This window comes from Anabas testudineus, chromosome 21 (assembly GCF_900324465.2).
Source record: "Anabas testudineus chromosome 21, fAnaTes1.2, whole genome shotgun sequence".
NCBI classification, from domain to species: domain Eukaryota; kingdom Metazoa; phylum Chordata; class Actinopteri; order Anabantiformes; family Anabantidae; genus Anabas; species Anabas testudineus.
Genome location: NC_046629.1, coordinates 7,746,872 through 7,768,357, shown reverse-complemented (window position 1 = coordinate 7,768,357; position 21,486 = coordinate 7,746,872). Strand labels below are relative to the sequence as shown.

At 40.4% G+C, this 21,486-nt stretch overlaps 3 protein-coding genes across 6 annotated transcripts; all 3 read left to right on the top strand.

Annotated features, from left to right (window-relative positions):
* Positions 1-55: 55 nt before the first annotated feature.
* upf3a (UPF3A regulator of nonsense mediated mRNA decay) lies at positions 56-3,483 on the top strand. Of its 2 annotated transcripts, none has more exons than XM_026377188.1 (10): positions 56-201; positions 1,083-1,189; positions 1,283-1,389; positions 1,556-1,654; positions 1,742-1,852; positions 1,966-2,021; positions 2,102-2,260; positions 2,349-2,482; positions 2,820-3,108; positions 3,279-3,483. In XM_026377188.1, exons 1-10 carry the CDS (start codon positions 61-63, stop codon positions 3,465-3,467), a joined length of 1,392 nt encoding a protein of 463 aa, XP_026232973.1. In that variant the 5' UTR covers positions 56-60; the 3' UTR covers positions 3,468-3,483. The 2 variants fall into 2 exon arrangements, with proteins under 2 accessions (XP_026232973.1, XP_026232972.1); XM_026377187.1 differs by having other exon boundaries at positions 2,820-3,120.
* Positions 3,484-7,712: 4,229 nt separating this feature from the next.
* On the top strand, positions 7,713-9,515 carry p2ry8 (P2Y receptor family member 8). Its single transcript, XM_026377189.1, has 2 exons — positions 7,713-8,026; positions 8,470-9,515. The coding sequence occupies exons 1-2, from the start codon at positions 7,740-7,742 to the stop codon at positions 9,206-9,208; spliced, it is 1,026 nt and encodes a 341-aa protein (XP_026232974.1). The 5' UTR covers positions 7,713-7,739; the 3' UTR covers positions 9,209-9,515.
* An 800-nt stretch (positions 9,516-10,315) lies between these two features.
* Positions 10,316-17,061, top strand: asmtl (acetylserotonin O-methyltransferase-like). Of its 3 annotated transcripts, none has more exons than XM_026377111.1 (15): positions 10,316-10,355; positions 10,983-11,095; positions 12,480-12,611; positions 12,693-12,740; positions 12,830-12,894; positions 12,997-13,061; positions 13,191-13,299; positions 13,663-14,002; positions 14,077-14,319; positions 14,859-15,021; positions 15,123-15,307; positions 15,408-15,540; positions 15,625-15,765; positions 15,886-16,008; positions 16,743-17,061. In XM_026377111.1, the coding sequence occupies exons 2-15, from the start codon at positions 11,003-11,005 to the stop codon at positions 16,946-16,948; spliced, it is 2,046 nt and encodes a 681-aa protein (XP_026232896.1). In that variant the 5' UTR covers positions 10,316-10,355; positions 10,983-11,002; the 3' UTR covers positions 16,949-17,061. The 3 variants fall into 3 exon arrangements, with proteins under 3 accessions (XP_026232896.1, XP_026232894.1, XP_026232895.1); XM_026377109.1 differs by having other exon boundaries at positions 16,301-16,882; XM_026377110.1 differs by having other exon boundaries at positions 10,318-10,355; positions 10,986-11,095; positions 16,301-16,882.
* The last annotated feature ends 4,425 nt before the right edge of the window (positions 17,062-21,486 follow it).

Below are 21,486 nucleotides of genomic sequence, written 5' to 3'. Positions count from 1 at the left end.
CACATGTTCTCGCGAGAACAGAGCGACTTAACGGGGGCTCGGACAGAGAGATGGAGAGAAATGAGGTCTGAAAAGGACCAAACGACCGCGGGCAAGGAGAAAAGCGTCGTGGAGATACAGTTCAGGGACATCCCGGGGGAGCAGGACAGCGCTCCTGGTAATCTGAAGCAGAAAGAAGAGAAGAAAGAGGTTTTCACGAAGGTAGGTCGCACTGTCGCATTGTTTACGCCGCGTTTGGAAACATGGAGGCGGCGCAGGTTGAGTTCAGCACCGCGGACAGCGACAGGAGCCTCAAACCCGCTTCATGTTGGGTTTTAAAACAGGAGCTGAAGAAGAACCAGCTCTGAAACGGAGACATAGTTTAACATGTTCATGTTCATGTGAGGGCGATTGGGCTTTTTTTTTTTTATTCTGATGGCGTCATTTTTATTGTATAAGATGAATATTCGCACATGTCCATTAGCAGACTGTCGGAGCACATATGTACATATTTATTTATTTCTGTTTAAGATCTTAACCAATGGTTTGTCTTATTGTTTTTATTATACAAAAGCCTATATTATATGCTTTGGTTTAGCGTCCTATGAGTTAAGTAAAATACTCAATTCGTTCAGTCAAGTTAAATATTGTTGTCCTGTGCATAATTTTGCACATCTTTTCCTAAAAGTCAGACATATTTAGAAACAATTTGAACTTTTTCACGTTCATAATTAATGCAGAATACAAACAGGGTTTGTACAACTTGAATTTTCAATCACCAGCAGGTTTTAAGGAATTAAATCAGCTCTGAAGCTATTTAATACACAACAATGAGGGGCTCCCAAGAAACAGATTCAAATAATGAATGCAGAAGCTGAAATACCCAGACTTTAGGTTGTGCTTAAAAATCACAGCACTGTCCCATCACCCAGTTATTCCTGACTGATCCTAAACATAAACTCAAATGATCTAAAACAGCTTCAGTGTTTCATTTGGTAATTTGATTTGCTGCAACATCCGATGACAAGAGAGGCCGAACTGCACGTGTACTTACTCGCACCTTTCGCTGAACAGGAGAAAAATACCTAAGTGATTGTTTACAGGTGGTGATTCGAAGGCTCCCACCTAACCTGTCAAAGGACCAGTTAGAAGAGCAGCTCAGTCCGCTGCCGTCCTACGACTACTTCGAGTTCTTCCCAGCAGATCAAAGGTTCGATAATCTTATATGATGCTAAATCTTGTTTATGTTTATGAAAATGTGTATAACTTCTCCCTCTTTCTCCTTCTCTCTCTCTCTCCACAGCCTCTATCCTCATCTGTTCTCCAGAGCTTATATCAACTTTAAAAACCCTGATGATATCCTGCTGTTCAGAGACCGATTTGATGGCTATGTCTTCATTGACAACAAAGGTATGTCTTGTTTTTTTACAGTGCAGTCTATTCTGCTAAATTAAATGCAAACAAAACCGTGTGTTTTTCTGCCCCGGGCTGATTTTAATGGATATGGAGGGAGCTTTAGTGTTGTTTGATAGCTGTTCTGTTAACTGATGAGCTCCCTGTTTCAATATTTACTCAGGTCAGGAGTATTGTGCGGTGGTAGAATTTGCTCCCTTCCAGAAAATTTCCAAGAAGAAGCTAAAAAAGAAAGATGCCAAAGCGGGGAGCATTGAAGAAGGTACAGAGTAGAGTTGAGCTTGTAAACATCAAGCTTTAATATTTGGTATATTTAATGATAAACATATATTTTTCATCTCCCTCCCAGACCCAGAGTATAAGCGGTTCTTGGAGAATTACTCCTGTGATGAAGAGAAGTCTATGGCCAATCCTGAAACTCTGCTGGGAGAGATAGAGGCCAAAACCAGAGAGCTCATAGGTACCCACGTTCACAGATGATTGTTTTTCTACAAAGTCTTACAAGCGTCAGATAGATTATGTACAAATTATTCAGTCTTTGTTAATATTATTTGTCTTGTTTTTCTTTTGCAGCCAAGCGAACCACGCCGCTGTTGGAGTACATCAAAAATAAGAAAATTGAGAAACAGGTGAGAAAGAAGAGAAATGGCCCAAAAACGACTTTTAAAAGTGGGGATAACTTTTTTATGTCCAACCTTTCTCTTTACAGAGAATAAGAGAGGAGAAGAGGGAGGAGAGAAGAAGAAGAGAGCTTGAAAAGAAAAGGCAAAGGGAGGAGGAAAAGAGGAAGCGTCGGGAGGAAGAGAGACGCAAACGGAAAGAGGCGGACAAGCAGAAGAAGCTGTCCGACAAAGATATTAAAATCAAGGTAACTTATCATCACTACCAATCATTTGCATAAGTAGGACGCAGCAGCGTGTAGTTCTGGAGTTTCCCTGTGTTATCTCCACATTCAGCTTCTGAAGAAGAGCGACAGGGACGATGATGTGGATTCAGACCGGATGAAGGAGAAAGGGGACGCTGGGGAGACAGACAGAGGGAAATGGGAGAAAACTGGAGGACAAGGGAAGTCAAAGGAACCAAAAGAGAAGTAAGTTGTTGCATAGATAATGTGTAAACATAGATATTTACTGATAACTTTATTACTCTGACAAGGATTCCTTTTTTAGAGAAGTCATCTAAAGAAAATATTACATTTACAACTTCATAGCTTCCTGAAATAATGGAAAACCCCCTGTAATGCTTCACAGAGGAGCTCGGTACTATTTCCATGTTATGACGAGACATGAATCAGTATTACTAGGCTGTTTTATTTCACAAGGTTTGCACTCAACTGTATTTCATGGCAATTAAACAGAGATCTTAGAGTTCTCCTATGAACCCTTGTGTCAATGTTCTAAGAGTGTGTTTGCGACTTCGCCCACTAGAGGTCAGCCTGAGAGTGACAAGGAGCAGAGAGAGCAGCACGGACGCAGGCAGAGAGACAAAGATCACCGTGGGAAAGACGAAGAGAGGAAGCGACAGCGACACCACTACGAGTTTGACAAGTTCATGCGCCGCAAGGATGAGACCAAATGGGGAAAGGGTTACTGTCAGGACCGAGCCAAGAAAGAGGGGCACCATCATGGGTATTCTTACTGTCCTGACAGTGGAGACAAACTGGGAAAGGAGGACAGGGAGGACCTGGGTAATAGGAAGGAACGCCTCCGAAACAAGGTGAGCGAGAAGGTGAGCATGAGATGGGGGGAAGGCGTCAACTTATTGCTTTGTCTCTCGTGATGCCGACTTGTGACAGATGATAATCATCAAGTGATGTTCACGTCGTCTTTATTGGTAAACATTTGTATTCAAAGTGGGTGCCGCCTGTCTCCCCCATGTCCCCGCAGGACCGCCCAGCCATGCAGCTCTATCAGCCGGGTGCACGCAACCGCAAGCGCATGAGCTCAGCAGGCAAAGGCTACGACTGCATCCCCGTGGGCCACTCTCCCGAACCCGGGGCGGAGCATTGTTATGAGGTCGTCGCTATGGCAACAGGGCTGGACAAGGGGTTCGAGAAAAGCAAAGACGAGCAGTGAGCAATGGGAGCGGCTGTTGTACGACACTGATGTCCTGTAGCTCAGCGAGAGAGAGAAAGCACTTTTAACGTTGGAGGAGACTTTTGTTTTGGTGGAGAATAAAAACTTCAGCATTATGTTGAATCTTTGATGAAACCATGTGAAAAATAAGTGACGTTATCATTGTGACAGCACTACTTAACTTGATTTCTTGTTACTGGGGAGATTTTAGGCCTGATCCTGATGCAGATACACATATTGATGTTTCCTGCTAGTTAGTTTTCAGCTTCTTTAAAACTGTAACACAGTGTTTTGGTCGTGGATTTGAAGTGTGTCCATCAACCCGATGTCATTGTCTGCAGCAGAACTTGTTCCCAAGCCTTAGTAGAGTCTGCTGAACCTGGATGTTTCTAATGATCCCATATATTTTTTAAATTTAAATATAAAATAAGAATAACTTACAGACAATGGATGTAGACATTTTAACAGCAGAAATATTGTGTCTTTTTGTGTGTAAGGGGAAGTGGCAGAGAGGTAGTTACAATGTCAACACATTTAACCACTTTTTCCCTCTGTTTAATAATTCTTTATTTTTATCATGTCATCTCTCGGTGAGCAGAACTTTGTACATGAGCCAGAAGAACACAGTCGACACTTGTCTAAAACATTTCCTAGAAAGAAAATGTAAAATTGCAAAGTATGACACAGATACACTAAAAACTGTCGGGTTAAGAATAACCCAGGATGGGTTATTTTGGTAATTGAGCACTGGGTCAAAAATGAACCAGCACAGGTTGTGATGTGTTGACAGGTTGGGTTATATTTTCTACTCATAATCAGGTCAGAGTTACTATTTTGTTGAGTTAAGCTACACAGAAGTGTATTATTTTATTTTTATTCAGTGTCTGATTTACCAATATTTAAATAAAATACAATTATGAAATCATGAAACACCCGTATATTGGCTGATGTTGTTATGTTTATTAATACAAACAAAAGTATTAACATAAGAACACATGGACTCTGTTGTTGCTCGGGTCAGGTCTTCTACCGTGTCAGTTCCAATCTTAAGAGATAAAAGCGAAACAAGAACAAGGTTATTAACCTTTAAGAAACCATTAAGAAAATCAAGCTTGGGTTCTGTACAAAGAGACAGGGACAGCTGTGTTATTAAGCATCAATACACACACATCATGCTTGTGTTGGGCACAAGGGGACATCTGAAAACACTGCAGGAAGCTTAAGATGCAGCCCAATAACGTCAGTGCTTTGAGAATCAGGAAGATAGAGAGTGTCCAGTGTTCACAACTGAGAACCAACAACAGGTGCATCTTGCTTGATAAAATCGTCACCAGCAGATCATTAGTAAACATTTAAAACGGACTTTCTTGGCAGGAAGTTAATCTTCGCACAATCTGACAGGGCACGGTTTAAACCGGTAATGTGAGAGACAAAAACCTTTGGTCTCTTGAGTGAAAATGACACTCAGTTTTTCTCAGACACATGACGCCCAAATACTTACTGGCTGGCATGTGAGCCAGATTCTGATAAAAAGGGCCAGACTACAATTTCAGTGGCTACTAAACAAACTATTTAAATAGTTTAAAGTGAACCCCATATGCTGTTTTACTCCAGCTCACACACACAAAGCAGAATTTACTGAGATTATTGTGTGCTACCACATGCTTCTTAACACTTCTCAACACCTAAACTGCAACGTTCCAGGTCTCTCGAGCAGACAGAAGCAGGAAACACCAAAATAAGACAGGATGTCATACAGACCCCTTCTGTATCACCTACTTTTGTTTTTCTTTTTCATTTCTGCGAGTTGTGAGATGAGACTGAAGTGTTTTTAGTCATTATGGAAGTCCTCTGACAGTTTGGGTGAGGCAGCATTTGTCTGCAGCACTGCCCAGAGAGCACGTTTACAAGTGGCAGATATGACTCAATAACAGTTTGCAAGGTGTAAATGCACAATCTTATCTTAGCAGCAGTAGGTGCACATGTGAAAAGCTGCTTCATACAGTACAAGTACAACCGGAGTCAGTTTAATCAAAGCTAAAAGGAATACAGTGCTAGTTGTAATGCACAGGAGAGATGTTCTTTGCAAAATAGGCATGAATAATTATTACTCACGTTTTATTTAATGTGTATAGTAGATAGTCTGTTGCAGAGACACCGAGATAAAGCAGAACTGTCATGATCAACAGGAAGCCAGCACATCCCTTAAATCATGTGAACGAGGAGTCGAAATTTCCTCACTTCGCTTGAGATCAACACCTTTACACAACACGTGTGAGTATGTTTGTGATTGTGCTGCATTGACTGTAACTTTTACTGTACTATGAGGGTTTTCTTCTCTTCTACGTTTGCTTACGTGTCACGGTTGTTTTCTGAAGTATTTCTTGTGAACCTTCACATTTCAATCACAGCAACGCCACAACTGATGAGTCTAAATGAAAGTAGCACTTTGCTGCGTCAGGCTCGCCCCTGACTCTCAGGGACTTTTTCCTGTAAATCTTTGAATATTTTGTAAAGTTAAGTTTATCTACATCCCACTTTTGACACGCAACTCTTTAGGGGGCAATAGCTCAGGTGGTAGAGCAGTCATCTACAAACCCCGGCGTGAGTGGTTCAGTTCCTAGTTCCTCATGGCTTACAAAACCCCATAGTACTGCAGACATGTACTGTCTGGCAGCTGTTCAACCACAATTGATCAATAAAGTATTCATTATTATTATTATTATATTATCTACAGGCACAGTCGTACAGGTTGTAGATAGAATTCATGAACCACGCAGTGAGCGAGTACACAGCCACATGTATGTGTGTGTGTGTGTGTGTGAGTAAATGTGAGTTGTGATGTTAGAGTCTCAGCCATGTGCTCGCAGAGTCTTGTCCAAGATTGAATCGAATGGGTGGCTGTTGGTGCTGCTGGTAGGGTGAAAGTCACATGATCCATTTCCTTTCTCTCTTTCAAGCATTGTATCAACTGCAAACCCCATTTCCTCAGGAGGAAAAATATGTGCACCTCTATCTACAACTGACACTTGATTGCTACCTTCCTCCTACCTCCAGTCTCCGTGTTCGTGAAGGTGAGTCCTCAACTTTTACTTAGTTTTGTCTGGAGAAATAATTATTTTATGTACTGTGTATGTTAGAAATGGGCCTAAGCTGCACCACGTATTAGTTGCTTAATACTTTTTATACATTTTATAGGTTTACATAAATCAGTCAAACACAGCGTTCAGAATTTGAGATTTAAAAGTGAAAATAGTAAAACATTAAATCTGTGTGGTTGTGTTTAGACAATATGTCTGTTCTGACTTTAATCACACAAAGCCTGAAGCAGAGATTCAGATCTGAGGTGCAACGTTTGTAAAGCGTTTACTGACTTAACTCGTTACGTTAATGTTGAGATACATCCACTGTATCGTACAAATCTAGAGACAAAAGAAACAACAGAGCCACAACAAATACTCATCATGGACAAAAAGAAGAAAAAATAATCATGACTTAGTTTGCTCATTTGTACTATTGCTGTACAATAGATTTTTCCGAGGGGGTGGGGGTGGGGGGTTCTGCTATAAAATAGTGATGCAAGAGTGATTTTGTGATACTGGTCATTGTTGCAACAATTGTGAACTTTCCATTGCATAACCTCCATGGTTCATGTCATGTCTGCTGCTTTCACCTCACCTTATGGTTTGTGGTAATTTTTACACCACCACCTCCACGTGCCCCACGTGTCACAGAAAGTGTCCGTGATGCATGTCTGTAAAACTGTAACATAATACACAGCACTGAGATTAGCTAAAATTCTCATTTTTTTCTCACAGGCCTTATTATTAACCAATCATAACAGTAGCCTTCCGCAAACACTTTTATATGTGTGTGACGGTTGACAGACACCACCGCAGATCGAGCGTGTCCCTTTCCTGTGTGAAAACTCCACCCAAAACATGTGCATTCACACGCAAACATAAACAGACAGCCCTGGAGTGCTGAGATGAATCTTCCAGTATCTGTTTGACAAACTGAGATAAACCAGTTTCACATACTTATAGTGAAAGTGAAAAGTTTGCACTTACTGCCGTGCATCTCTTTTGATAAGGTCTATTGTTTGTTTGTTCTTGCATGATCTGTGATTTACTACTTTTCATTCCTGTTAATAATTATTTATTATATAAGTGAAGGTGTGAAAAACACAAAATGAACACTGTCCCACCATCCTCACAGCCTTTGTTGTTGAACGCTTCCAGGCAGGTGATCAGACGCCATTCCCACCCAGTCATGAGGAACAATTCCAGCAAACTGGACAACGCCACTCTGTCCCTGTTTCAGAATGTAAACACCAGCATTGCCATTTCTGTCATCTACATGATCGTCACTGTCATTAACCTGGTAGGGAATGGGCTTTCCATGTGGCTCCTCATCTTTCGTACCACCCCCAAGACGGCCTCCATCATCTTCATGATTAATCTCACCCTCACCGATCTGGCCCTTGGTGCGGCCCTGCCCTTTCAGATTGCCTACCAGCTCCAAGGATACCACTGGAATTTGGGGCGTGGGATGTGCAGGTATTCTTCATGACTACAGACCAGTTCTGTTGTTGTTGTTGTTGTTTGTTTAGTTTATGTCTTTTAACAGCTTTTGCCAAGTGCGTAGTTGTTTTCTTGCTGTGATTCATGCAAAATCTGAGGTTGTCAAAATACTTACTTTAGTTACTTCTCCAGCCAGTTCTGTAATAAATCCCTGTAAACTCATAATGAGGAGTTTTATTTAGATTCTGGTTTTAATACAGATCAAACAAATCAAACATCCTGTCATTCACTAGGCTTTAGAGGAACGGCTAAGAAAATCTGTTACCTTTGGACAGAGTCAAGCTGTTTCCTCATTTCCAGCTTGAATCCGAAACCAAGACAATTGTCTTCTGAGTGTAGTCTAAGTGCTTGTTGTCTACATTTTAGGAAGAAAGCTAATAAGCACATTTTCATACTGTTTTCTGTGTTTCCACCTACAGTTTCCTGACCCTCGTCTTCTACACCAACATGTACTGTTCCGTCCTGACCATGATGGCCATCAGTATTGACCGCTACCTGGGCATTGTCAGACCCATGATGTTTAGAAATATCAAGGATAAAAAGATTATTGCTGTCATCAGCTGCCTCTTCATGTGGGGTTTGGTTCTGAGTGTGCTGCACCCACTGATGACCACAGACCTGACCTTTGACATCCCCGAACTCGGGATCACCACATGCTTTGACGTGCTGAAAAAAGACATGCTTCCATCGGTGCTTGCCTGGGCATCCTTCCTCTTCACCTTGGCATTCATCCTCTTCCTCTTCCCTTTCTGTGTCACAACATTCTGCTATGTCAGTGTCATACGCAAACTGGGCAAAGACTCCAAGACAGCCCAGAAAGAGAGAGCAATACGCCTGGCCGCCATCGTTCTCCTGGTCTTTACCCTCTGCTTTGCACCCAACAACATCCTCCTGTTGACTCATAGCGTGCTGAGGCTCTTCTATAACAAGTCTCTCTACATGGCCTACAAACTGTCGCTCTGCTTTAGCTGCCTAAATAGCTGCCTTGACCCTTTCATTTACTATTTTGCATCCAGGGATTTCAGACAAAAGCTGAGACAGATAGTAAACATGCCGAGCCAGAGCGGTGGGGACTCGATGAAGATGGAACAGAAAGATAGCTTATACACGACAAACTGTGCTTTTGAAGGTCAAGATAGAGAAAACAATGAGCAGTGATGCCCCAGCGCAATGTAGCATAGAGAGGAGGAAGGAGAGAAAAGAAGAAAAAAAAAAGTGAGAGACAAGTGTGAAAGGAAGTGATAGAAAAACAGATCCTTATAAGGGTTGTCCGGAGTGTCTCAAACATCTTTTCTTCTGTCAAATTTCAAAATCAATCTTCTTCAGGATTGTGCACCATGCAGAAAATGATCATGCACTGCAGTTAAGTTGAGTTAAGTCTTATTATGGCATTATGGTGTGTGTGAGTTATATTAAAAAAACGAACTATGTAGCATACACAAGTTTGAATAAAATGTGAATAAAGCTTTTGTTTGTTTGTTTGTTTGTTTTCATTGCCAGGATACAGTGTGTCTGTAAATGTCTATGTTTGATACTGTTATTATTTCTATGTATTTCTTTCTTCCTCTAAGAAAATAACCTCTATGATGTGGTGTGTATGCTGATCATCATTTATCATTTTTTACAACACCCTTTTGTTTGGTTATTTTATATCCGATCAGCATTTGCACATGTTCTGCTGTTATTTAATGTGATTTTGTTGTGATGTTTTGTTTTAATGCAGTAGCTCCCTAAATCCTCAGGGAAACAATAAAAGTAAACGTGAACCTTTAAATTTGTGGTTATTGTTATTATTCTTATTGCTACTACCATATAACTAAGTATATTCACGTAAGTACTGCACTCAAGTACAGTTTTGAGATATTTCTACTTTACTTGAACATTTCCATTTTCTGCTAATTCATACTTTTGCTTCACTACATTTCAAAAGTGAATATATACTAGTGCTTTTACTCCACTATAAAACTTTATAGATCCCTGTGTGAAATTCAAAAAATCACAGCAGAATGTAATTCAGATTATTACAATAGTCAAAACATATGATCAATAAAGTTGTTAAAATTAACTCCAATAAAATGCTTATTGATGTAAAATGAGTCATTCTGCACAGATACTACAGGAGTACCTTTACTGATTGAGTAAATAGTGTGAGTACTTCTTGTAGTAGTAGTAGTAGTAGTAGTACTAGCAAAGGCCACATGCTTTTCATTGGAGGCCCCGCCCACGTTACTACACGTCATCACGTATGCGTCCTCACGTTGAGTCGTCTTAGCGAGTAGCTAACACAGTTCGTAGACTTCTGCAGGTAGGTGAAACACAGCATGCATAAATTACTCTAATTTAACTCGAAATGGGTTTTTAAAAAAATGGCTGTAGTGATTAAACCTGTTGGGAACTTACAATCAAACGTTACGTTAACGTTTTGTTCACCTGTTTCGTGTGCAGAACTTAAAATACTTAAATTACACAAACTAGCTTAAGTTAGCTGACATTGGTTGCTACAGCTAACACAGGCAAACACAGGTAAAGCAGCAGAGCAGGTAGCTGTGTGTGTTCAGTGTCGTATTAATATATCACATTCCTATATTTTGTTACGTGACTCATTTTGGAAGCTGACGGTTGCAGTTAAAAATTCCTAAGGCTTAAAGAAATGTATTTAAACTGCATAGACAAGCAGCAAATCACCAGTATGGAGAAACTGGGACCAGTGAGTGTCTCCTTGTATAAATGACTTCCATAATTAGTCTTATGAAACGTGTTGTCTTGATGATTAATATCCTAACTAAATCAATTCATACAGCATTACATAGGCCTGTCCTCAGTGACAGTACAATACATCATTGAACCAATCATGGTCTGGTTAGCTTTTGCTGACTATGTGACATTATCTAGGCCTCATGTGTAATGTTTAATCCTTTTCATCTCCTTGCAGCAGTAGTTACAAGAGCCACCATGGTGCTGAATCCTGTCATTTCCAAGCTCTCCGGTAAACTGGTCGTGTTGGCAAGTGCTTCTCCACGGAGACTGGAGATTCTCCGCAATGCGGTTTGTTACCTCTGTTTGCAATTGTTAAACTAAGGAGCTGTTTTAGAGAAGTACTACAACAATTTGTAATCAATACATTTATAAAATAAATGTGAAGGCTGCTTAGCTTGACTAACTCTCTGATAATGGTATGGTAAACAGAAATTATAGCAATTGTTAAAAATTAAGGGAAATATCTATAACTATAGAGACTTGGTGTGGAACAAAAACAGCAGCTTATAAGTGTAAAGCAGATTAGTAACATCTTTATGCAGGAGGCGAATTCATAATATTATTTGCATAATTTATTCCACGATTTATTTGTTGATAATAATTTACATATGCAAAACCACACACAGTTTTGGGGAAGCTACTTTCAAAGCATAGTTTAGCAAGATACCAAAAATGTTACGGAAATGTTTGTTTTAAACGTATTAGAAATAAATGTCAGAAATGCCTCTCATAAGTCAAACATAAACCAAAAAATGACCCACTATTCATGGAAAAGTGCAAAATAAATTCCTTGTTAAGTAAGCTTTGGGTTTGTACATAATGTGATCTGTGTCTGACGTTTTTGCTATAGAAGGTGTGTTTACTCTCTGCTTATGTAAGATTAGTAAAAACGTAAGTTTTGTTGGTTTTGTTGGTGCTAGTCACAGTCACATATGTCACAGTGTCATTTATTTGCCACCCACCCTGGTGATTCTTGGAAGGTTTATACATGATCATGCTTTCGTTGTGTGAGCACTGAGCAATGCCTGCCCCTTTGCACATGTGCTGCACAAAGGTTACGTGTGTGTTGTTGGCTGCCTGACAAGTGTGCCACCTGGGCAAGGCCTTGCAGTGGTCAGGAGGTTTTCAATTATAGTAGAGAAGCCATAATAAAATCAAAATAAAAAAATATATTTTTCTTTTCATGGGCTGTAGTTGTTTGTAGTTTCAGTTACTACACAAAAATTGCAAAAAAACAAACAAAACAATTTAACTACTCAAATCACTATAAAGATACGAATGTTGTTGAACTACGGTATCAACAAGCTATGCTTAAAAAAAATGAAACTACTTGTTTATCAGTCTTATATGTGGGTCACTTCTCCCCAGCACTGACAAAAGGAAATAAGTGAGTGCAATAAGTAAAAACGCATTCAAACATCCATGAAATAGGAAAACTTGAAAATGTCAGAAAGTGTTTTATTGGTCATTTAAAAAAAAAAAAAGCACTTTTAAATCTGTCGGGCCTCTGTCTGTGGAGTTTTTCACTCCAAGGAAAGCCGCTTCCTCTCTTAATTTAATGGATTGCCTTTAGTGCAATCAATGATCAGTGATTTGTTGTTGTCTTAATAAAAAATAAAAATGAATGAAAATAATTATGATTATTGTTGCATTGTGCTGTCCAACATGTCAGGGCTTGCGATTTGAGGTGGTACCATCCTGGTTTAAAGAAACCCTCGACAAGGGACTTTTCAAAGCACCTCATGAGTATGCAGTGGAGACAGCCAAACAGAAAGCCCTGGAGGTGGCCCGCAGGATGCCTTTTGTAAGTTAATCGCCTTCTGGATGAAAGTGTATTACATGTTTGTGAAGAACTTCTTATTTATAACATACTGTGTCTTAATAGAAACACCTGAAAACTCCAGACATAGTAATCGGGGCAGATACTATTGTGGTAAGAGGGAAAAAAAGCGTTACAGCATGTTATCTGTGTGGCATGTTGTATGTTTTCTTCTCACTCTGTTCTTTGGGATTTCCTTTTAGACTGTAGATGGAATGATTCTGGAGAAGCCAGTGGACAAATTTGATGCTTACAAGATGTTGTCAAGGTCGGCATGGCTTACATCGTTTCTGTCTGAATTAACATTAAAGAAATTGAAAGTAGACGTTAACATGTTTATAGTGTTTTGTTTTGGTTTTTTTTCTTCCAGCTTAAGTGGTAAAGAGCACAGTGTCTTCACTGGTGTAGCGATTGTCCTCTGCCATGAGAAAGAAGGTAGGTCTAAATAATGTTTAGACTTACAGTCTAATAAAGAAGTTCATAACCTTTCCCTAAACATATTATATAGGATAGTTTTACTGGGTAGTGCAGGGCAAATAACATGTCTGAACTTCACTAACGCAGATGAAGAAGTGGATTACCAGTTGATAGACTTCTACGAAGAAACAAAGGTGAAGTTTGCTGATCTCTCAGACGATTTGCTGTGGGAGTACGTCAATAGTGGTGAACCCATGTGAGTATGTACATTTGAACATTGAATACTGTACCATACAGTATGTATGAGGTCTTCTTTTTTCTTAGTGTTGTAACCTCAATTCAGTCAATAAAGGTCAGGTCATTTAACTGATTGTGGGCTTGATGAACCCGTTGCCTTTTCGACTTTGATGTTTGACTTTTAAACCAGCTGTGTTTGTCCTGTCCTGTCCTGTTTGACAGGGATTGTGTCAGCAAACCTCTGACGCAGCTCAGAAAGAGAAATATTTAATCTGTTCTTTATTTCACAAAACTATATAATCACACATGCAGCCACTATGTACTGTATGTTTTGACATGTGTTTGTGTTGGTCTTTATATGTTGCTGAAATGTGTGTGTTAGGGACAAGGCTGGTGGTTATGGTATTCAGGCTCTTGGTGGCATGCTGGTGGAATACGTTCATGGAGACTTCCTCAATGTTGTGGGTTTCCCCCTCAACCACTTTTGCAAACAGCTGGATTGTATTTACAACCGCTGGACTTCCTCTTCAGCTCAAGAAAGTGCCTCTGTTCATGTGAGCCACAACGGCATTCACACCACCCCAGTACTCACTCAGCCTCCATCCAATGTCCCAGCTCAGTCCAGCCAAAGTTCCAGCTCCTCAGTCAAACACAACACATCATCCAGCCCCAGTCAAACATCACATCCTCAAGACATTCTTCCATCCAGTCCTGTTAATCAGGTCAGTGTCTCACCTCATGAGCACTAACCATAACCTTTTTCTTAATATTTAGAAGAAATAATCTGTTCTTTTAGGTGAAGAGGAAAGGCAGTGAGAGTGAATTGGGTCAGAGTTCCTGTACGATGATCAACAGTTTGTCCACGCACACAAATGCTAAAGAGGCCGAACTCAGTGGCTCCGAAAGTGCAACATTACAGCAAATGACCAGCCCGGGGCAGGTGGTACAACTTAATGTGACAGAGCATGAGGACAATGAACCAAGAAAAGAAGACTTGCAGCGAATCACTGAACTGATGGATGGATTCAAAGCCTCAAAGGTAAATGGATAAAAGCTCGGCATGTATAACCCTAGGCTGTATCTTAGGACTGAAATATAAACTCATAATGTTCCAACAGGGTATAGTGTAGAGTTTGAGTCAGCTCAAAGACATTTAGGGGAGTAGACCTAATCTCTTTCTTGTTTAACGTTAAACATGAATCTTCAGCCAGGAAACTGTTAGCTTATCTTAGCATACAAGGGGAAACACCTTGCATGGCTCCATTTGAAGGAAAACAAATCTGCTCACTGATTAACCTGTCATATTCTGGTTTGTCTAAAATAAGAAGTGTTTTTTTAAAGGGGGTCAGTTGGTACACAGCTTCTTTGTTCAGTGACTTATTGTTGTCTCTGCAAATTTAATAAACAAGATATTATATTAATTAGTTACTCAGTGAGGTTCATATTTGACAGAGTGATATTGTTCTGTGTGCAACAAGCAGCAGAAACCTTTCATTATAAAACATTATGTATCATATTCATAGAAATAAAATAGCACTTTAGCCCTCTATACATTCTGCCTTTCCAAAATATTTCCAGGCGCTGTTTACCGCCTCCAAGTTGCATGTGTTCGACCTGCTGCAGAGCAGGCCGGGGCTGGATGCAGCACAGGTGGCCCAGGAGTTGAAAGCATCTGTGAAGGGGACTGAATGTCTGCTGGAAGCCTGTGTGTCTCTGGGACTGTTGAAAAGCAAAGGAAGAAGTTAGTTACCACTCTGCCCTGTTAATTAGTACATGATTATCAAGTTGCAAACACTAAAAACTGACTGTTTTACGTGTCTTTACTCCCATGCCAAAAACCAGAGTATGAAAACACAGCTCTAGCCACTCGTTTTTTGTGGTCTGAGTCGCCTTTTTCGCTGCATGGCTACATCCAGCACTGTGACAGCACAGTTTGGCCTCTGTTCTCCCATCTTGAGAGCGCTGTGTGGGAGGGAACCAACCAGCACGAGAAAGCCTTTGGCAAGAAATCGAAGGATATTTTTCAGGTGATTGTCTTCCTGCTCAAATTTGTAGAACTCTAATGCAGCCATGTTAAAAATGTTTTACAGATGCTAGTTTTTATTCCCCTCTCTCATTTATTTAAAGGATTCTTACTACAACAGCCAAGAAGTGAAACTGAGATTCATGAATGCCATGCATAGCATTGCCAAAGTTACAGGAGCAGCTGTCGCAAAAGCCTTTGACCTCTCGAGTTATAAAACAGCCTGTGACCTCGGAGGTGAGGGCATGATGTACTAACATAAAATAGTGTGATTTAAATATTTAAACCATCCTTATACATTTTTGCTTTTTTTTTTCCAAGGATGTACTGGTGCTATGGCCTATGAGTTTGCTAAAGCCCATCCTGGACTATCTGTGACAGTGTTTGACTTGCCAGCTGTGGTTGAGATGAGTGACCATTTCCATCCACTGCACACGAACAGCAGAGTATCATTTGTAGCAGGTCAGTTTGTGTGTTGGAATCAGCCTCGAACATTGTTGTTTAACAGTGGCGAACGTATAGTAATTGTACACCTAATAACTCTGTAACTAAAACGTGGATTAATGCTTTCTGTGTGAGCAGGAGACTTCTTTAAAGACGACCTTCCCAAGGCAGACCTGTACATACTGGCAAGAATCCTTCATGACTGGCCTGATGAGAAGGTGCATGTTCTGCTGAGGAAGATTGCGGATGCATGTGCACCAGGTAAAATTCTTAAAGCTGTTTCTCAGTATCTCAGTAGATTATACAACAGAGTAGTTTTTTCTTCTAGTAAAATCATAGAATAAAAAAATCATCTGCAGTTTAGTTGGGATTCAGTTTAAACCTGTTGAATGTTTATTCTAGTGCTCAACCTACTTAAAAGCTGTCAATTATTGAACTGCTGTGAAATCTGAGACAACACTTTACTAAAAGCTGGAAAGTTCACAGCTAAACCCGAATGTTTTCTAAACTTGTGCATTTGTATGCACGTCATGCACTTGCATCATGCTGCCAGGCTGTGGACTCCTGCTAAGTGAGATCTTCCTGGATGAAGACAGAAGGGGCCCGAGTCGTGGGCTGCTGCAGGCCCTCAGCATGAGCGAGGGGAAACAGAGAAGCTCAACAGAATACAGTCTGCTTTTGAAGAGCCATGGTTTCGTCACAGCACACGTCAGGCATACAGACAACCTCTTGGATGCTATGCTGTGCATCAAAGTGTGACAGACAACACTAAACTGAAGGGTTTTTGGTTTACTGTATGTTGTAGGTAACCATTGTCACAATCAAGGACCAAGAAACAGTTTTTATGATGGATCTTTGTTTTAACATGTACCTTCTTGCGTTATCGAGACAGATATTGGACATAAAACAGCATTTTACTATGTATGTCTTAACAAGTCATTTTATAATGTTCCTGTACACTAAGGTCTTGGACAATCTCTTGTGTTGGGCCTTAGGATGTGCAGTTCTCATAGCTGAGACCATGTTGGATGGACAGAGACCCTACTCCGCTCTGCAGTCTTTGAATATGCTTACCCAGACTGAGGGGATTGAGAGGACAGAGAGACAGTATGCAGACGTGCTGAGCAAACAAGGATTTGGGAACATTCGTGTGGTTAACACTATGAACTTCCTTGATGCGCTTATTGCTATTAAAATGTAGCAGATGAAAATCCTCATGCTTTCCATTCAGTTTGTTACAAAACAAAGTCTTTGTACAAGTTTACTTGTTTAATCAGAGGTGGAAGGAATAAAAATACTCAAATACTTGTATGATCAGATTATTAATTTATGTTTAATAATAAATTTATTAATTAATAAAACACTCTTTAAGAAACTAATTCACTGACGTGTCTTGAGGGTAGAAAATAATGTCATGTATTATCAGCGTGTTCTGCGGTCAGCAGGATCACGGCTGTGGCTGGAGCGTGTGCATCGCTCCTCCTAAACACTGTGGACTGTCATATTAGGATGATGCAATCTGGGTGCAATAGAGCTAAAATGATTAAAAAAAGAGATGACAACATGTAAGTAGCGTCATCCTCTAAGTTGGTTGTCATTTTTGTATGCCTGCAGCCATGACTTCATGTTTATTTCAGCTTGGAGGAGGATTAGCAGTGATGAGGGAGGAAAAACCCTCATCACTGGGTCTTGTCAAACATACTTTTGTGTGGTCTTTCGAGGCCCTGTTAGCACCAAGCATCAAGATCCATCTTGGGTGGTTGGATCACAGATTACACCTAAACACACATCAGTGTCGCCGAGGTGTCCAGCAGACCACACTATAAGGTCAAAGGCTGCATGCACAGTTATCACATCAGTATGTTGGCAGAGAAATGTTATATACAGTAGTGTAGCTATAGTTTGTATAGCACACACCAGCAAAGTGTTCCCCAAATGAATCCTCCACTTAACTTTCATTTCTCACCTGGCCTGGGCCAAGCTTTCAGTGATTACGTCAGGGTTGTTTTGTTTCGCACAAAACATTCACCACATCCTGCACTGATGACATTTTCCTGAAATCTTATTGTCAGGTGTGCATGAGGGTGATTTAGCCTTTACACTACAACAGAGATGCGGCCAAATGTGTCACCTCGGCTAGTGGTTTGAGCGGTCACAGTCATGATTGCTCACGCCTTAACACCAGGTGAAAAACATTGTGAACAACCTTTATAACCATGCAAATAGGAATCAGCTTTAACCTCTTCCTGTTTCCAAAACAGTCAGGCCACACTAACCTATAAACCCATACATCAAATTATTATTATCATCATTATTAATATTATTATTATTATTATTATTATTATTATTCCCCCTGTTGGTCAGTTTCTTCATAAATGCCCTTTTTCCCTAAAGATTGCTTAGACTCTAGATGCTAATCTGTTCCTGCAGAGAAAATACTTGTCACTAGTTTAGGTGAACATGCAGCTGACCTCCTAAACGATGGCTGATTATTGTGTAAACTCCAATATGTGTTTTGCAGGTCGAAGAGTTGCATCTTGCTATGTCTGTAAATCTCCTCAAGATGGTGTCATAAACCTGCAGATCTCTAGAAAGGCTTGGAGAGTCAAGAGTTCCTGATTTGTTTAGTGGCAGCTAGTTGCGTGCTGTGGGGGTAATACAAGCATTAAGTGACCGATGAGGTATATCAGAGTTAAGGTTTCTGTTTTAAAGTCTTGTAATTCATTTGTGTTTAATGGTTTGCGAGGGCAGTTCACATAGAAGTATATAATCACTGAATTCCTCACAGATGAATTGTATTTCAGCTTTAGGACAGTGGGTAAAGCAGCCAGACAGCTGATGGGAATGTGGGAATATCTTTGGCCGGGATGAATAGCTTTTATTCTTTGTGACACTGAAAGTGTATCTGGATTACTCTTCATTTTGGATCCCTCCCTAAGTATTTCCCTAGAAGGGTAATAAGTGTGGTTACGTTATTCATGGCTATTTTCTTGTCAGTCTGAGCTCAGGCTTCTTGTGACATCTAACCGATTTCCATTACTCAGATTTATTTTTTCTCAATAGACAAAGACAGTGGGAGGGTGCACTGAAGTTCAAATATGACTCTGAGAGATCTGTTTTATTGTGAACACACACTGAACGCATCTCAGTATCATATATTGCAATACTCTCCTGCCACTCTGATTGTGAACGCCTGCATTGATTCAGTGCTTCACACATATTGCATTACTCATTCGCTCCTTTTAAAGACAGCTAAGTGGCATCAAATGTTTGTGTCAGGCCTGTGAAACACAGATGAGCATCACAAATCAAACGACAGAGTCTGTGCTCTCTTAAGACACGGTGGAGCGTTTCCACGAAGACATTTGCATATCCGTTCAATCCCAGTGTCCCAGCTGCACCCACTCACCCTCAAATGCCTCGACTTTTGTGCAAGAGCACCCTCAGCACAGCCTGTGCTGTTTGCATCAACAGCAACGACTGCGCAAGGCTTTCTAATGAAAACCATTCAAGTCAATCAAGTTTACCAGAGACCAAAGGCCAGTGTAATTTGGGAAAATTGCTGAAACTCCAAAGTAATCTTCTGTAATGTGATCTTGCCTATTGAACACTGGCTGTACTGTACGTGTCGGATAAGAGCTCAGTCATTTTCTTCAAATGCAGTCCTGACATGCAGCATTGATATCCACCTGCAAGTAATCATCATTCTAGTGTTAAGTGCTTTGATATTAAAATGACTGATTTAAGAGCATTTGCTGCTAGTAGATAGCGATTTGAAAACACTTCCATATGCTGATAGGGAGGATAAGCTGAGTTTGTGAACTGAGTAGGCTGAATGCAGTGTTTACTGCTCTAGATCAGCCAGTGAAAACACGCCACGGTGAAGTCGAGAGCGCAGTTTTTCAGTGGAGAAAGCAGACTATACGTTTAACAACGATGGCGCTATGAGGCCTCTTAAATAATAATGATCCTGCGTTTACTGATTTTAACGTTTAACAATGTGAACTTGCACAACTTGTGCAAGAGAAACCACACGGGGGCAACGTTGGCTAAAGAAATCATCCACGCCGAGGCTGATCTTCATCACAGTTTATTGTTTGTTGACATTTTTTTTTATCAAAGTGACAGGAGAGGACAGATAATTTTGCTGCTGAGATGTTTGAAATTTCGCAAACATCCATGTCAAACCTTTGTGTTATCTTAGCTGAAAAATAAATAGCGAAATGAAATAGTTGTTTATACCGAAAGCCTCTTTGTGACTTGGGGAAGGATACACAGAATCCAAATGGTTGCATGCAGAATAACAAACATTCTCTAATCAGTCAGTTTTCTGAATTGCCTCTCCAAACTGAACTCACGCTTGGGCACCTGTTTCAAAGAACAGGCTTGTTTATCAAAGTCCTCCTCTGTCAACAAACAGAATAAGCGCGATGATGGCTGGCTCTTCAACCCACATCTGATTTCAGCAAATGTGCAATTGTTCAAAGTGAGTTGTGCTTCATTGATTTGTTTCAAGGCAGAGGAAAAATAACCTCAGGGCTTCTACCAGTTAGAAATAACAATGGAGTCCTTCTCTGCTTTTAGTAGTTTTTTTGGCCTTACATCAGCAGTGGAACATGGAGGGATTTTCACTGCACACTACTTTTCACTGGAGAGGGAGCTTTATTTGTGTGCATCAGATTACTAAATTATACACATTTTGAATTGATTCATGTGCTGCACACGCTCTCTGTAGTGTCTGTGCTATGATGTATACTTTTCTCTGATTTGTGGACCTAAAGTAATAGTTTAATAGTTTGGGAAACTGGTTTTGTTTTTTTCTTCCTGATGGTTTGAAGAGAAGATTTCGGCTCTCTACCATCATCAGTCTCACGTTTGTGAAGAGAAATGGAACCTATCCTGAAAAGTCTCTAATTGTCGCGTCTAATTGGTTTAAATCACACACAAATTAGTCATCTCGTACTTTTATGGACTGTTACGTGTTGGAACTATTTCTTTGTGATGAGCACTGACTCCCTGGAGTCTCCATTGGTTGCCTGGCAACCGTACCGCATCTCTCCGTAGAAACTGCAACTTGTGGTGTCTGCATGTCTGTTAATGCAAATAAGACAGCACATGCTAACTAGTGAGTGGTTGGTGAGTCTATTGTTGAACTTCACATGTAGCCATGTCAGCTGTTTCCAGTCTGTTTGCTAAGCTAACACTTGCTTACATATGAGAGTAGTATCCATCTTGTAAAAATCATTTAGGAACAAGTGACAGTACTATGTATCTGATCAATCATAACTCTCAGTCTTTACCATACCTTGGCACACAGTATGTTAACATGACAGAGCCCAACACCATTCAGCTTATAGGATCAGAACCCATTTAGCACCTGCTAAAAGCCAACAGTGTTTTCATTTACACAGGGAAATAATCTGTTGCGGTCAAATGTGAGAGTCTGTCTCCCCTTCCTGTCTGCATGTGATGTGTGAGGTGTCACTCAGAGATACAGTAGGGGAGGAGACTCTCTGTGCTGAAATGGTTGGTGACAGGGCTTTCATCCGACCCACTGAGGTCCCTTTGTTGTTATTTTGGGATTTCTCATGGGTGCAATCTGAGAGAGCAGCAGACAGACTGGGTCTCATCTCTGCACGAGCACGCACACACACCCAGAGATGTACATGTTCACATACCAACAGACACCAGCATGTACAAAATAAATAATAATAATAATTATTATTATTATTATATGCT

Coding starts and splice junctions, on each gene's coding strand:
- upf3a (XM_026377187.1), top strand. CDS start 61: ATGAGGTCTGAAAAGGACCAAACGACCGCGGGCAAGGAGAAAAGCGTC. Junction 1,853..1,965: donor CAAAACCAGAGAGCTCATAG/GTACCCACGTTC, acceptor TTTCTTTTGCAG/CCAAGCGAACCACGCCGCTG. Junction 2,022..2,101: donor ATAAGAAAATTGAGAAACAG/GTGAGAAAGAAG, acceptor TTCTCTTTACAG/AGAATAAGAGAGGAGAAGAG.
- p2ry8 (XM_026377189.1), top strand. CDS start 7,740: ATGAGGAACAATTCCAGCAAACTGGACAACGCCACTCTGTCCCTGTTT. Junction 8,027..8,469: donor TTGGGGCGTGGGATGTGCAG/GTATTCTTCATG, acceptor TTCCACCTACAG/TTTCCTGACCCTCGTCTTCT.
- asmtl (XM_026377111.1), top strand. CDS start 11,003: ATGGTGCTGAATCCTGTCATTTCCAAGCTCTCCGGTAAACTGGTCGTG. Junction 12,612..12,692: donor TGGCCCGCAGGATGCCTTTT/GTAAGTTAATCG, acceptor GTGTCTTAATAG/AAACACCTGAAAACTCCAGA. Junction 13,062..13,190: donor CCTCTGCCATGAGAAAGAAG/GTAGGTCTAAAT, acceptor TCACTAACGCAG/ATGAAGAAGTGGATTACCAG.